This window comes from Clarias gariepinus, chromosome 24, assembly GCF_024256425.1.
Source record: "Clarias gariepinus isolate MV-2021 ecotype Netherlands chromosome 24, CGAR_prim_01v2, whole genome shotgun sequence".
Classification (NCBI taxonomy): Eukaryota; Metazoa; Chordata; class Actinopteri; order Siluriformes; family Clariidae; genus Clarias; species Clarias gariepinus.
In genome coordinates, this window is record NC_071123.1 from 2950115 (window position 1) to 2965931 (window position 15817).

The 15817-nt window shown below is 41.4% G+C and overlaps 1 protein-coding gene across 2 annotated transcripts in view; it reads right to left on the reverse strand.

The window, feature by feature from the left end:
• pappaa (pregnancy-associated plasma protein A, pappalysin 1a) overlaps positions 1-11724 on the reverse strand; it is a 93247-nt gene extending 81523 nt beyond the window's left edge. For both annotated transcript variants that reach the window (XM_053485794.1, XM_053485793.1), the window contains exons 1-3: positions 11243-11724; positions 5446-5738; positions 4421-5190 (exon numbers count right to left, since the gene is read on the reverse strand). In XM_053485794.1, coding sequence (XP_053341769.1) covers positions 4421-5190; positions 5446-5738; positions 11243-11669 — 1490 coding nt within the window. In that variant the 5' untranslated portion in view covers positions 11670-11724. The remainder of the gene's footprint in view (positions 1-4420; positions 5191-5445; positions 5739-11242) is intronic.
• Positions 11725-15817: the final 4093 nt, after the last annotated feature.

Here is a 15817-nt window from a genome sequence, read left to right on the forward strand (position 1 = left end):
TTGAAAAATTCGATTCCAAGCCCAAACCCATTCACTGGATTTAGCGTATCCTTAGTTCTAGTGCTAATCAAGCCAACATAAAACTGGGATGGTTGTAAGCATTGCGTCCAGAGCATCCAGCATAAGACCCCTTATATACATACAGGAGTTTGACAAAAAAATCTCACTGTGCACGATTTTGGTGAGAAGTTTTCTCATACTCCAGGAGATTTCTCGGGGCGCCTGTGCTCTAGTAGGGCTCACTCCAACTGCCCCAAGCCTCTCTTCCACTCCAGCCTTTTCTTGCCACTGTGATAGATGAAGGACAGTGATAGTGAGATTGAGGAGTGACCGAGGAGATAGAGAAGTCCTACAAGTTCAGCAAAAATGTGAATGCATCATGGAACGATCATTTTCTTGCCGAGATTGCTCTATATGATATTTCTTGTCACACTCCTGTATGTATGAAAGAGGCATAAGACCTGTGCCAAGTAAAAACATGCAAATTTGATGGGCTTATCCTTAATAAGAGAAGTCAAACAACAAGAGCCAATTGAAATAGACTGATTTGTTAAATCATCAATCCTAACTCTTTTAAACTGAATGTTTAGAAGCTAGTTTTAAACCATTTAAACCATTTCCACCCATATATTGTTCATAAAAGAGAGTCTCATTGGACTTTGCTGATATCATCTGTGCTTTTAAAGTAATCTGTCATACCTCTATGCTGTTATATCTCTCCAGATTCAATCGTACATCTGGTCTTGAGTCAAACCAAACCCATTTCATTCATCCTTTTTTATGTCCCTTCGCCAACCAAACATTAAGTTCTAGAAGTGATGCTTTAAACAAGTTAACCACATTCACAGATTCTGATTACTGGTACACTGAAATAAGCTGAGGCCAGAGCTAAATTTCTGGAAACTCTGGGCTGGCCATCAAAGAGGAAATTGAAGGAAATACCAAATTCAAAGATCTATTTAAAACAAAATGAGGCGAAACAAGGTCTCTACCTTCACACCTTGTCTTACTGCTTCATTCTTATGAGCTTAGAAAGCAAACAGACACAGCTTTTTCAATGCACATGTAGACGCACCCTGCATACCAGATGTATTGTACTATACCAAATATGGACACAGCCAGTAGTTGTGTTCTTTTGGATAATTAATGGTGGTAAATTGGGGAGAATGTCTCTGGCACAGGGTTGTTGCTAAATGAATCATTAAGAACCAGAGCAGAACAATGAAAACAAACATATTCGGTCAAAAAAAATAAATTGGCTTCCTTGTTACTCATTCAGCAGAACTTCAGAAGAATGTGCTAATTTTCTGCCAAATGTATTTGATGGTTGAACATTCAGTTTTCCCGATCCTAGATCCTAATCTGCAGTGACCCAGTGGTCCGGTACTGCATACCAATAAACGATTCAGTGCAGGGACGGATTACTAGAAAAAGAGGAGGGAAGATGCCTGAGAGAAAACACATCTGTTGACGTTACATCATCTTAAACATCACTTATTCACCTTAGTAATGGCTTCCAAAGCATTCTGACATGACCGTGAGCATCCCCCAACTCCCTGACAGGTTCACGACTCACCTTACCACTTTCTTCAAAGCTAGCCAGCCTCGAAAACAAGGCTGAATCCCAAATCAATCTCTAAGCCACTACCTGGTGTGTGGAACAAGGGATTCTAAAGCATAGTGTACCTAGCACACAAGCTTCCAAAGTACTGTACAATACTGTAAGTAGAGGCATATAGGACTCTAGGACTGAGCACCACCTTATAGTTTATTCTTCTCACCTACATAGTACTGGTAAGAACTCCTTTCACCCCTAGGTGACCCCAACACCAGGTCTAGAATTTAAACCCACGGGTATGCAACTCAGCCGTATTAAAATAAAACCTCTTTGAAAACCAAGGCTTTACATTTTTTAGGGATAGTTTCTTAAATGTCACCAATTCTACAGTAGAGGAATTTCGTTGCAGAGCAAACTTTATTTTTGTTTTAATCGTATAAATTCTAGAAAAAAAAAAATAATAATACCAATACATATCTAAAACTCACTGTACTTACGGTTGCAACAGGTTTGTTTTTGGTTGTTTTACAAGGATGTTGTGGCTTTAAAAGTGGTTGCATTAAGACAAAGACATTAATGTCCTGTTTTTGTCTTTATAGACTGTAGAGTTCAGGACTTTGGGGTAAGTCTTCCATGTCACAGCTCAGCAGAACGGTTGAAACCCACCCCTAGAACCTCATTTACCTTATTAATGTGACACAGTGAAGCATTGGCTAAGAACGCTCAACCACTCAGGTACACTCACCTTTCACCTGTGAATAATCTCTTTGGGAACTGAGCCATGACAGGCAATTTTATTACAGTACATAACTACAGTGCATTTGGTTCCAAGTAGAAGCACTGCCATCTGTGTGTACCGCAGAGCACCAAACAAAGTGCGCAAAGTAAAAAACAAACAACTGACGAAAGTCAGGAAATGACTAAAAAATCGGAACAAAACATGCACCCTGAACAAAAAAATAAATAAAAAGAAAAAAATTAACCAGGAATCATTTGTAAAACATTTTTCAATGACCGAATTCTGAGAACCTTCTCTCTCTTTCCTTCTAGCCCGATTCCCAAACAAGCAAACTGGTACCAGACTCTAGGTCTGCAAAAATAAACCCCAGATCATCCATTGTTTCCGCATGCATGAAGCGAAATGTTGGTCCAGAATTCCACAATTAGGCTGGAATGTTGGTGAACGTTTGCAGCACTGCATTTCGGTTTGTCTCCCTGGATGGTGTACCACAATCAACAGAAAACAAGCAACCACCTGAAGAGATCATCTCCTACTTTGTGTCACTCAAGATTTTTTCTCCTCCTCCTCCTCCCCACACTCCGCACCTTGGCCGTCTCTCAAACCATCTCTCGAAGAAACAATCTTTATCCCATCAGTCGTAATATTTCAATCTCATGCTTGGCCTTTGCCAGCTGCTGATTTCTGTAACTGGACCAGATGTCTGATGATAAATGACCCCTTGATGATTGCAATAGGATAAGTTTCGGCAAGAAAAAAATAATAATACAAGCGCTTTTATGCAAGTCTGATGTCACCTAGCAGCCCGCACACAGAGTCACTTGAAGTACTTAAGGAATGCAAGTGGAGGCAATTGTCTAGACTGCGCTGGGATTAAGTGACTAATAGAAAACACTGTTGTTCCCTTGATAAACTCAATCAGTGGAGAAACGCGAGGGATTTGAACAAACACGAAGACAAGGGGAGTCACTCACTCTGCTTATTCTTGCTAATTTCAAGCTATGCCTAGTCATTCCTAATTGCATTCTAGAAGCTGATTTTGGAAAATGATTTTGGAGTAAAACCGCAGAATACACTATAAGACCATGATAAGTGTTATATTTAACCCTGCCTCATCAACTCCTTTATTATTCTCTGGACATTCCTCAATAATCCTTATCATCCATCAAAGCAGCATGTGCTTAACTTCAACTTCTGCTTCTATTCAATAAATCTTCTATCTTTAAGCAAGGTGAACATGGTAGCTTTAAACATGGCTGTCTTTACAATATTAGCAACAGCTGGCCTACTACAGAGATCCAGTGCAGATCTGGCCAAAGTTAAACCAGACGGTTGAGGAGAAATTGTAAACATCATGTGCTTTCTCCCCAGTGACCTCAGGTATTCCTGGATTGAATCATTCTTTGTGTGTGTGTGTGTTTTAAAGCTAAGACGCTTGTCATTTGTTAAAAATGCTAGCATTATTATCTAACAACCACAAACTAGATAGAGTGCTTCCTCAGAGGAAAAATACATTTAGATCTTTACCGAGAGCTGGAAATAAGGTAAGGCTGTGACTATGAGAATATTAGTAGCAGACTGTGTAGACTGACAAATGACTATGAAACTGTAATTGAATATAGAGTATACTGGTCACCATGGAGAATTGGGTGATAGATAAATTGGGAAAATGTATATATTTTTTTTTTTTTTTTACCGAACAAGGAATACGGCTTTCTCTCCAGAGTGTGGGATGATTCATGAGCCTAAGAAATGGCCAGAAAGCTGTATTCCAGTGGAATGCAAAAGTGCAGCTATGTCCCACTTGGAATGCCAAGGATGGCAGTGGTTTTTCTGCTATGGAAATTGCTTGCCAGTTGGCGTGGTTGCACTTGTCATATGTCTAAAAGTTACTCAGGGCACAAATGAAAGATCCTACAAAACCTATTACATTTAAAACCACAAGCAAATTCCCATACTCTGGAGAATGACGTCAATCTCGCCCTAGTTTTTGGCAAAGAGGTAGTGTTGAATGTCAATCTGTCCAACATCAACATAAAATAATGGATTTACTGTTTTATTTAATTTTTTTAAACATGACATTTAAAAAAGAAATGATTCATCTGACAGAATCGACACCTTACCTTAAACGCGAGGCAGGATTGAAGCACGTCTTGGTGACATCGGTAACATTGGGGTTACAGCAGTCATCTTTATCATAGGCAAAGTTATCCCAGTTGCACTCTGGATCGCACACACCATTGCCTTGCTTACGATCAGCACAGTAGGCCCTGGGCTTGCAGTAGCCACCATCGAATCCAGTCAAGGTATGGTTACACTCAGGATCGCAGTCCTCATCGCCCACCTTACTGATATCACAGTTGGCTAGCACTAACCGGGATCGTAGTGAGGAGTTGCTAACGTTATGAACTGTCAACTCCCAGGTGATGTTGTACATGCTGAAGACCTCGTTCAGTTCCTGGTGCTGCAAATAGATCTGCTGATCAGTCACGGTAGGTCTGCGGTACTCGTCATCATAAACGTTGATTACACGGTAGCGCACTGTCTTGGGTCTCCGGAAGGTCCAGGTGTGGTTGTAGTTGTGCACAACCTCCACGTTATCGCACACTGTCTGTCCACAAGTTGGCGGCTCCAGGGTTGTGTCCAGAGAGTCCAGCCCAGCCCGAGGACCTTCATCTGGTTGTGGGAAATTCCCATCCTTCACCACCAGCCACTTGCGATCAGGGTGCTCAAAGTTCTCCCGGATGATGAGGTCCACTTGATTGTAAGGATCTATGTGGCCATGCATGTCCTTTATGATTTGCCGCTGGGAGAGGGCTTGACGCCACAGAGTCACCCGCTCAACAGAACCTCTGTAATTATGGTTTAAGGCATTTCCACCCACCATCAACACCTTGGGATTCAGATTAGATTGCAATTCAATACAATTAAAAAAAATTTAAAGCAAAAGCACTTAAAGTCAGGGCTGTTGTTATTACTATGACTCAATGATATGTCTGGGCTGATGAAGATACCACAACTGATAAAACATATGGTATAAATGAGAACATTCTTTTTCAAACAAATTGGTTTCAATGTCATTGAGATTGTTAACCCCATAGTTAATAATGGAACAAACAGAGCCTGGAGATTAAAGTCAATGACCTACCTTACACTTCTTAGTAAGGGAGCAGAAGACATCTCCAGACTGTTCTCTACTAACAGCAGTCTGTGCACCATTCACAAACAGTCTCATATAAATGCCATCATAGGTGACTGCTACATGGGCCCAGTGCCCAGGCAGGTAATTGGTGTTGGAGTAGATGGAGGTGACCTTATGAGCACGATCCGTCTTGAGAGAGAAGAAGAAGCGAGGGTCTCGGTTGCCTTGCTCGCTAACAGTCTTGATACCCAGCAGCCAGCCCCGGTCGCTCGAGGCATAGAAACACTTATCAAAGAGGCCTGTGTGAGAGAAAATAAGTAGGACAATGGATCAGACACGAACGCTATCCTGGTCACGAACTATGTTGTAATCTGGAGAGCGGAAAACATCTGCAGGATTGAGAAAGTAAAACTAGGAAAGATGATATATAAATGTGAAGAGAGGGTTGTTAGCTTGCCAGATATCATCTTACTTCAAGAGCGGTCTTCATAGGTCAAACTTGTAAATAGATTTTTTTCCAACACAAGCTGGTCATTATAAAAGCCTCTGATGTCATTGTTGATGTCAAGGTGACATAACGCAGGAATTACATGACATAGCATTGTCTAAGAACAATTTAGCCTGCTTACCCAAGTTTTAGTGTCATGTTGACATAACACCCAAATGAGTTGACATAACCTGGCCTAAGCTGACACATATATATGATAGCTGACTTCATACCTTCGTTGCTCTGGCTTTAGATAAGCCACTCACTCATACCTACTGAGATAAATATTTTAAAATGTTTATGTCAGATGCCAGGAAGAGCTTATGTAGCTTATTCGGGCTTATGAACACAGCGTTACAGATTGATGCATGCATAGAGTATATTGGATGCTAGATAATTCTGTGAGATAACAGGGATAAGACAAATCCACTGACAAAAATTTTGGTTCTCCAAATCTATCTTCTGGAGCCACTGAATCTTGGTCAGGGAGTTTATTCGGAGTCTATGAGCAAACCTTACATATATCTAGATTTACAGCACTTGGCAGATGTTACTACCCAGAGTACCCTACATTTTTTATCTTATCATACATTTAAGCAGTTAAGGGTTAAGGGCCTTGCAGAGGCAAATTAATGGTGCTGAGATTTAAACCTGGGACCTTTTGATCACTACCCCAACACCTTAATCATTGAGCTACCTTGGGTCCCCTACAAGACCATGATAGGCAGACATATTCAAATCCAGGGCCAATTTAGAGTGAGTAATTTCATTTAATGCTGGATAAGAAATCAGAGATCCCCACCCACCAAACAAGTATGCAGGGGTAGCTCAGTGGTAAAGGGGTTGGATTACTGAGTGGGAGGTCCCAGGTTCAAATCCCAGCACCACCAAGTTGCCACGGTTGGGCCTTGAGCAAGGCCCTTAACCCCCAGATGTATAACAAGATCAACAAAGAACTGGATTAAACCAGAACCTTTGGAGCTCCACCATAACATCCCTTGGATGGCATTTGTGCTCCATGTTACTTTAAAAGTGGATTCTTATCTTTTTTTTTATGTTAAAGTCCATTTTGATAGACATTTGGTCTTGGTAGATGGAAAAGGAATTAAGCAAGGTCATAAGCGGCCAATACAAATTTTAGCTAACTAACTGTTTTGGAAATTTAAGCCAATGCCACCATGCCACCATTCCACACTTTTTCTCTGGGCAAGCATGTGTCAGGTTGCATGTTCACTAATATCAAATTGGTTTACCCCTATGTCCTTATCACTCTCTCTCTCTCTCTCTCTCTCTCTCAGTAAATTTCTAACCTATAGAAATATGTCCTTTTTACTTGTGTCCTGCCTAAAACCAACACACATCCACAATCAGGGAGTCTGTGTTAACATATCTAAACACTGTGAGAGAGTTGTGAGTCAAAACAGAGTCATGCTTCCACATTGCTTCAGTCTGTTCCTGGTCTTCACCGTCCCTCACTCACTATGTCTCGCCTCTTACATGGTTTTAGGAACAATGTGTGAGAACGTTCTCTCCGGGTCAACAACAAGCGCGTCTGTGCTTTCGGAGCATCAGAGCCGACCTCAGAGGTCAGCGCTGTTAAACATTACAGGCTTGCGTTGACATTGCGAGAAAAGTCTGCCATCTATCAGCATGAGTGCTTGAACTAAAAGGTAGGTGTGCTAAAATGCCTGTAGGGTCCTTCATGTAAACACATGTCACAAGGCTGCCACGCTCAATTAAGCCAAAGCATTTACATTTTCCCATGCATGTGTGTGTGTGTGTGCATGCGGGGACGTTTGCATATTAGGAATGTCATGCAATTTCACTAATTGATTAGCAAATTTAAATGTCCGTATATGTATTCAGATTCAAGACTTGGTAAGGCCTGAATTTGAAGAGGTTTCTTTCTTTTGACCCTTAAAGAATACTAAAGACAAAAAAACGTCAGCAATGAAAGCCTCAACAGTTTCTCAACTTTAGCTCCATCATTCTAGTTGAATATGTGAGGAAGATGTGAGGTTTTGTCATATTTTCTAATAAATTTGTTAGCAACTTCATTTAAACCCCCAGGCTGATACTCAGGGTAAATAAATGTAAGACTGGGTCAGTATTAGTGCCAGTGCTGCGGGTATAGAAAATAAATCTGACCAATCAGAATTAAGAATTCAGCGGAATGATCCATACCTGAGTGCAGGTACAAGTCAAGTATAACCGAAGAGATTGTCAAACTGGTGTTATGGATCATTGCTATAAATTATTATTATTAAGTCCGCACTCCCCTGATGGAAAAGGCTGAATCTGACTCATCACTTCTCTGAAAATTACACAACAAGTCACCTAGAAGTCATCTTTGATACAAATCTGCTTTTCCTGCAGTTTTATAACCATCTTGTGCAAGTGCCGATTAGGCAATCTCTCTTTCTCACTGTCTTTTATTTGATATGGGATGTTCTCGCAATGTCCCTTTTGCGTCATGACTATTAGAGATGATTTTCACCGCCAAGTCTCTCAGCGACTTTGACAACTCATGGATGTTCGCTCCGTTCTTTCTTTCTCCGATGGCCGCATCTCGTTTACCGACCTCTGTCTACCCTAATTACACGAGACCAGGTTTTCCAAAGCATTCTCTTTTTCCCGTAGAGACACAAACATCACCTCAGCGCTGTTCAAGGTCCTGAATTCAATGCAGTTCGCTGTATGTGTCCCAGACTCACTGCTTCAAGAATGGCTGCACCTGACTAATAAAGAAGCTGTACTTTTGTGCTTCAGGTGCCATGAAACCTGAATTATAAAAGTGACACGGTATAGTGTCATGATGAATGCTTTTTAACCTACATACATTGATGTCTCAGGTTTAAGCAAGGTCATTTTAGTCCATCTTGTCTAGTTTGTGCTGAAAATGAAAAAAAGAAAAAAAACCTGCTGGATCAGACATCCAGGTGAAACAGAAAGATGATGCTGCACCAGGTCTGATAGAAACACCACACACACACATACACACACAAACACACTCACACAAATAACGCCATCCAGGGAAAAACTGATACACGGCTTGTCTCAGGGAAAGAATTGCTTTAAAAAAGGACTTCTTTCGCAGTAAGCACCAACCAGACATCCAGAGGCAGGATGCAAACCAAAGATCAACTGCATGCCGTTACACGACATGCCTGATGCATAATTCATCTGGATTCCCTCTGTATAAAGGACAAACAGTACGACAAATAACGTGACTCAGAGCTCCCATGAAAATGCCCGGGGTTGTTCGAAAACCGCCAATGTCATGTAGGAATTTTTCCCACTCTATATAGAACAAGGCTCATCCGTGTCTGTGCGCCGCTCTCTGAAGACCCAAGCTGCTTCGACTTTCAAACAGATGATGTCATCGCTGGGAAAAGAGCAACTAGGGGGAGTATTGTGTTCAGATCTCACACATCTCCCACAGATCCCCTCCCCTCCCCACCACACACACACACACACACACACACACACACAGACCAATCTATTTCAGCATCATAAACTGAACAACAGTATCTCTACTACTGGATTAAGTCTTGCAGTAAAAATGTATGACTAAACTCATACGTATTTTAGTACTAAATATATAAATTCAAATATAGATTTTAATATAGATTTTATTTATATGTACAATATATACTGTAAATATAATTTTCTTTTTTGTTTGAGGCATGGTGTCTAAAAAAACTACAGAAACTGTGAAAATTATATATATATATATAGTAAATTATATATATATATATATATATATAAATATATATATATATATAGTAAATTATATATATATATATATATATATATATATATATATATATATATATACAGTATATATATATATATATATATATATATATATATATATAGACTAATATTAGAAGAAAATCCTCTTACAAACACATACAGTACTTACACACTTTTCCTCTAAAAAAAAAAAAAAAACGTGTGTGTGTGTGCAATAATTACATGATCACTGGCAGGGCATCATTTTAACAATCTGTCAGGCATGTGATTTACAACGCACCAAGCAGGGTTACCATGTCAGTAGTTTTTCCACCTATTTTTTATCTACATTTATAAATCACTCATTATAAATCAATATAAATCATAGACTCCTATACTGTACATTGTAACATGTATAAAGTATGACTGCTAAGCAAAAAGCAGACTTGTATCAATGTAAAAAAAAAAAAAAAGAATAACGGATTAATATATCTGGCAACCCGTTCCCCGGTTAGCGCGTCAAGTCAAAGTGCCGAAGTGCCGCGCGCCAAAGCGCATAAGTAAATCCTTTTTTTTTCTTCCTTTATTTGGTCTGGAGTGAGACGGCTGGAAGTGCGTGCGCGTGTGTGTGTGTGTGTGTGTGTGTGTAACTTTGCGCTCTGAAAACGAGGGAAACCCTGATAGACAAGCGAGATTTCTCCCACAGCTTGTGGATCACATGATCAGGAGGAAACGCTTAATGAAATACAGAATCTAATTAATAATAATAATAATAATAATAATAATAATAATAATAAAATTACATAAAATAGACATGGTTAGTGTTTAAAGTGAAACGAATGCCTGTCAGCTGTCTCCAGACGAGATGCACAAATGCCACACACACACACACAGAGGGATAAAAGAAATTATTTGAAAGTTTTCATCTGCACAACAATTCTGCATGCACGCGCTGTCACGCACCATACACCCACTTGTTCAAAACTTTGCGTGTAAAATCTGTAAAATATTTATATATTATTTTACGCAGTTCACTCCCAGAACCTCATCATCATCATCATCATCATCGTCTATACCGCCCAATCCTGTATTCAGGGTCGAGACGGACCTGGAGCCTATCCCAGGAGACTTAGTGCACGGGGTACATCCTGGATCGGGTGCCAATCCACCGCAAGGCACACACACACACACACAATTTGGAAACACCAACCTGCGTGTGTTTGGACTGTGGAAGGAACTCAGGAGAAAACCCACCAGACACGGGGGGAACATGCAAACTCTATGCACACAGAATTGGGGCTGGAATCGAACCCGCACCCTGGAGGTGCAGGGCGACAGTGCTAACCACTAAGCCGCCGTGCTGTCACTTCCAGAACCTGATTATATCATATCATCATGTAATTCCTGCATAAAATGTCTGTTTCCGCGCCAAAGCCCCATGAATGACGTGCGCTTTTACGCACAGAGGAACTTTAAAGTTTGAGATCAAATCAGGTCATCTAAAAGAAAAAAAAACAACATCCACAAAAAGAAAATAGATAGATAGATAGATAGATAAATGAATAAATCACGTCCACGTACCTGCGATCACGGCAAGGGAGCGTTGTCCTCCTTCGGGCTTCACCCACATGCCGAGCGTAAAGTTTCCCCTGGGGATCTCCTCCGCCTGTCTGAGACGCAGCTGGTCCCCGCGTCCCGTGAAGTGCACGGCGCGGCCGTAGCGCGCGGGCGACGCGGCGGAGACGGAGACGGACGCGTCCTCGTTGTCGTCGGCCGCGGAGGCGCGCCGGCGCTGGCGGGGCAGGCGGCGCTCGAGCCCGGGCACGGAGCGCTTGCCGCGTGGAAGGCGGGTGGCGCACGCGCCCGGCACGCTCGCCCGAGCCTCCCGGAGCTTCACGAGCTCGCGCTTGGATCGACCTTTCCTCCACACGGGGCCGCACTCCGACCCGACACACAGGATCAGGATAACGAGGCACGGGAGCCACGGCAGGAAAGTCCACACTTTCATTTTGCTGTTGTTAGTTTGCTTTTTTTTTTATATTTATATATTTATATAAATATATATGCGTAGAAATATTTTTATTTTATTTATTTTAAAGGGAATTTGGAAACGCGCAAAGGCGCAATCAAGTTCTAGAGAAAAAAAGAGCTCCCCCCTCCCCACCCCCTGTACGCAGCTGTCAAGCCGAAGATCAACAAACACCCCCGAAGCACCGGCGCTCTTATTTAATATTAGTCTCTATAAAGCACGCGCCGCCACCGCGCTGCTCCTCATGCTTACCAAAGTGAGTCTTCAGCTGCTCGGACCGGAGCTCGCCAGTGCGCTCGGCAGTGCGTTCATTTCTGCGCTCCACGTTGCCTTTTGAAAGGATCTGGGGATCCAAAGAGAGGGAGGAGGTGGAGGTGGTGGTGGTGTGTCTGTGGGTGTGTGTGTGTGTGTATGGGGGGGGGGGGGGTGACTGACTAATAAGTAATCAATCAGAGTTGAGATCGGAATCAGAATCAAGCCCCCCTCATCTCATCTCATCTCATCTCTTACAGAATGGATCTCCAGTAGTCTGTGGTGAGCCTGTGCGCGTTTTTCTTTTTTTGTTGTTGTTGTTCTTTAAATCCCACTCGCAACACGATGTCAGAAACGGCACACGCGTGTAGAAACTCGAGAGCTTGCAGTATTGGGAATAAAAGTAGCGAAAGTTGCATTTGGGCTCGAAAGTTGCTGGATGGAGTCAGGGCGCGCTGGAGCCAGGCATCGCGGGATCCTCACATGGGTGCAGACAGAGAGAGAGAGAGAGAGAGAGAGGCTGAGTGACTGAATGACAGACGGACATGCAGGAAGGAAAAGAAGGAAGGGCAGGTTGCGTTGCGTTGCGCTGCGCTGCGATGCGAAGTGCGCGATGCTTTGCTTTGAAGACTCAGGAGTTTCTGCTTTTTAGTCCTTCCTCCTCTGGTGTGCTGGAGGGAGGTGGAGGAATGGAGGGTGGTGGAGGGGAGTCGACTCACACAGGTAAAAAGCAGGCAAGGCTAGAGAACTTTCCCCTGCCTCCAGAAGCGCTCAGGGGGGAAGTGTGTATGCGTGTGTATCCCTCTAGTGGCTACTATTTGCATATGTCACTATCTGCGCTTCTGGTGCGCATGGGAACATCAGGGCCGGAGCGAGACTGCAAATAAACCAAAAACAAGTCATCTAAGCCGCCGAGGCTGAGAATGTTTACTAGTAAAGTTTAAACTTTATTAACAGATGGACGGATTACTTTTTTTTTTTAAAGTATTTGGGCAACGACATTGTACCCAAATACATGATAAATACAATATGGAGTTACAGCTGTACTGTAACAGCTTCCACCCTTCTTGGAAGCCTATGCAGAAGAATTTGTGCCCATTCATTGTGTAGAGTGTTTATGAGGTCAGACACTGATTTTCGGACAAAGAGAAGGCCTGGCTCGCAATCTCCGTTCCAGTTCATCCCAAAGGCGCTCAATGGACGTTTGAGGTCGGGGCTCTGTGTTTGGGCCGGTCAAGTTCTTCCACAACAAACTCATCAAACCATGTCTTTATACTCCTTGCTTTGTGCACTGAGGCTCAGTCATGTTGGAATAGAAAAGGCCCTTCACCAAACTGTTGGCACAAAGTTGGAAGCACAACATTGTAAACAATATTTTGGTATTCTGAAGCATTAAGATTGACCTTCACTGGGAATTCGAAGGAATTCAATAATTAAATCAAATATTTTTGTGCATATGGTGTATGACTCTAAACAATATTTTTATCATCATTTTGCTTAGAGACTACAAATAAAAACAAACATACACAGGATCATGTACCAACTAATCCTAGGCATGAACACAAACACATTTATTGTTGATTCGGAAACACCAATGAGCCCACTGTGGGAGGAAACCGGAGTACCTGGAGGAAACCGAACATGCACAGAGGGAACATGCAAACTCTACACATACTGTACAGACCCAAGGCACGAATTAAACCACCATTGTTAACCACTATGCCCAGAAACAAACAAACAATTTAAGTATAAGTTTAAAACATTCACATATGGGTAAAAAAAAAAAAAAAAAGAAAGAAAGAAAGAAACACATAAAAAAGAATTTGTTATTATGTTAATATGTTATTTGCTATTTGTACAAGAAAAAAAAGAAATTGAACAAAAAATACTCCTGAAAATAAATTATTTTAAAAGTGTGAAAAAATAAAGAATTTGTTATAATCACATGTAAAAATCACAGGCGAAAATAAATAAATTAATGATATATTCTAAAAATTACATGTGTAAAAACAATGAAGCAATCATCCCATAAGAATGCTGGCCTGCACAACGTTTCATTTTGAAACTTTAATAAATCTTCAACAGGTTTCAGGAAATCATGCCCCATCACTGGAACTCCCATCATAATTCTTACCCGAATTATATTTTAATCTGAGAAATGGTATAAGAGCCGGCATGAGGAATGCAGGAAATCCATCCCTTACCTGCGCACCACGTCTATAACAGTGAAGTGCAATAAAAAAAGGAATTTACTGACCCTTGCTGATGAAAAAGCTTCACTTCCTCTGCACCCGGAGCCGTGTCTGCTCTGCAGGGCCGGTCTCGTGTGCTCCATATGGAGGGAGAGGGAGCTAACGTGAGGAATGTGGCAGCATCTTTTCTTTTCTTTCTTTTTGTTTGGTGTAAACGAACAGCAGAGGATTGTCACTTGTCATAAAACCTCCCTGTTAAATATTTGTTTTGTTCCGGGGTCAGCTTTTTTCATGTCGCACTAGCGAGTCCACGTTTTTTTTTTCTTTCTTTTTCCTGTTGTGCTTCATTCCTTGGATTTGCGGATGTCGTTTTGAACATGTGGGCGCAGCATAAAGAACAGGTTTGGTTTCTGATGGGAAATGTTTCTTTGATATGAAAAAAATATATAGTTTTGTCTCTTTATTTTTTTACCTTTTAACAAATGAGACAGAGTATATATGGTGCACATCAAAGTTTTATGTCAAATCCACCAAACAAAATCCCAAAACTTTACATTTCTCTTATTTTCTTGGGCTTATTCCCTTCCTCTTGCAGATTTGGTTAATTGGTGTTCCTAAATTGCCCATAGTATGGATTGACACCCCATCCAGGGTCTACCCCGCCTTGTGCCATATGTCTCCAGACCCCCACAAGACACTATATACAGTATAAAGTGGTATAGACAATGAGTGAGTGAGTGATGATGATGACGACCCTTTCTACTGCAACCCACCCATTTCTCCAGGCTTGGAACTGGTGCTAAGGATTCTCTGCATCTCTGTGTCTGGGCATTATGTATTGGAATAGGGTTAAGGACCTTCCTTGCCCAAGGACTCAACAGTGGCTGGGCACAAATCCTCAACCCTCCAATCACCAACGCAGAGCCAAGTACCATACATGTGCAGTGGCAATAAGGTCTAATCTAATCTAATCTAATCTAATCTAATCTAATCTAATCTAATCTAACTGCCTGAGCCACCACCACTATATATATTGTATTTCCAGCATAAACAAACTAACAAACAAAAAACGAACAAATATGACTTGACCTAGTGTCCACATAAAGAATGAGCAAATTTCCCCCCCATTCAAGCTATAAATGAAGTAAATGACTGAAAATCCTGATTTATACTGTGTAATATTTGGGTTGATTTTACTGTCGCAGACAAAACCACACATCGTAAAGTATAATTTCTGGTTATGAGTTGAGCTCTGCGGTGTAAGCACTGCTACGACACTCGCCGTTGGATCGCATGAAATTAACGGGACAGCTACAAACACAGACGAAGCCAGTTTGAATTGTGGCAGCAGACAGAAAGTCTCTATAATGTCAGGACCAAAAGGGATGCACATTAGAAAGAACTAAAAGCTCTGTTGATGGAGTTTATTTACTACCAGGACAATGTGAAACTCATTTTATGCTTTTCAGTTTAAGAAGGACAAACCCATAGCTTGTGCGGTAGAACGTAGTAGTTATCCTCATCATTTACCTTGACACAAAGGACACATTATCGTAGCCCTTAAAACCCAGAGCATTTCAGCCATTATTTATTTAGCAGTAAACATATATACTTTAGGGTTCAGGATTGTGCAGTATAGAGTGATGTATTCCTTTTGTTCAGTACAAAATAGACAATATGATG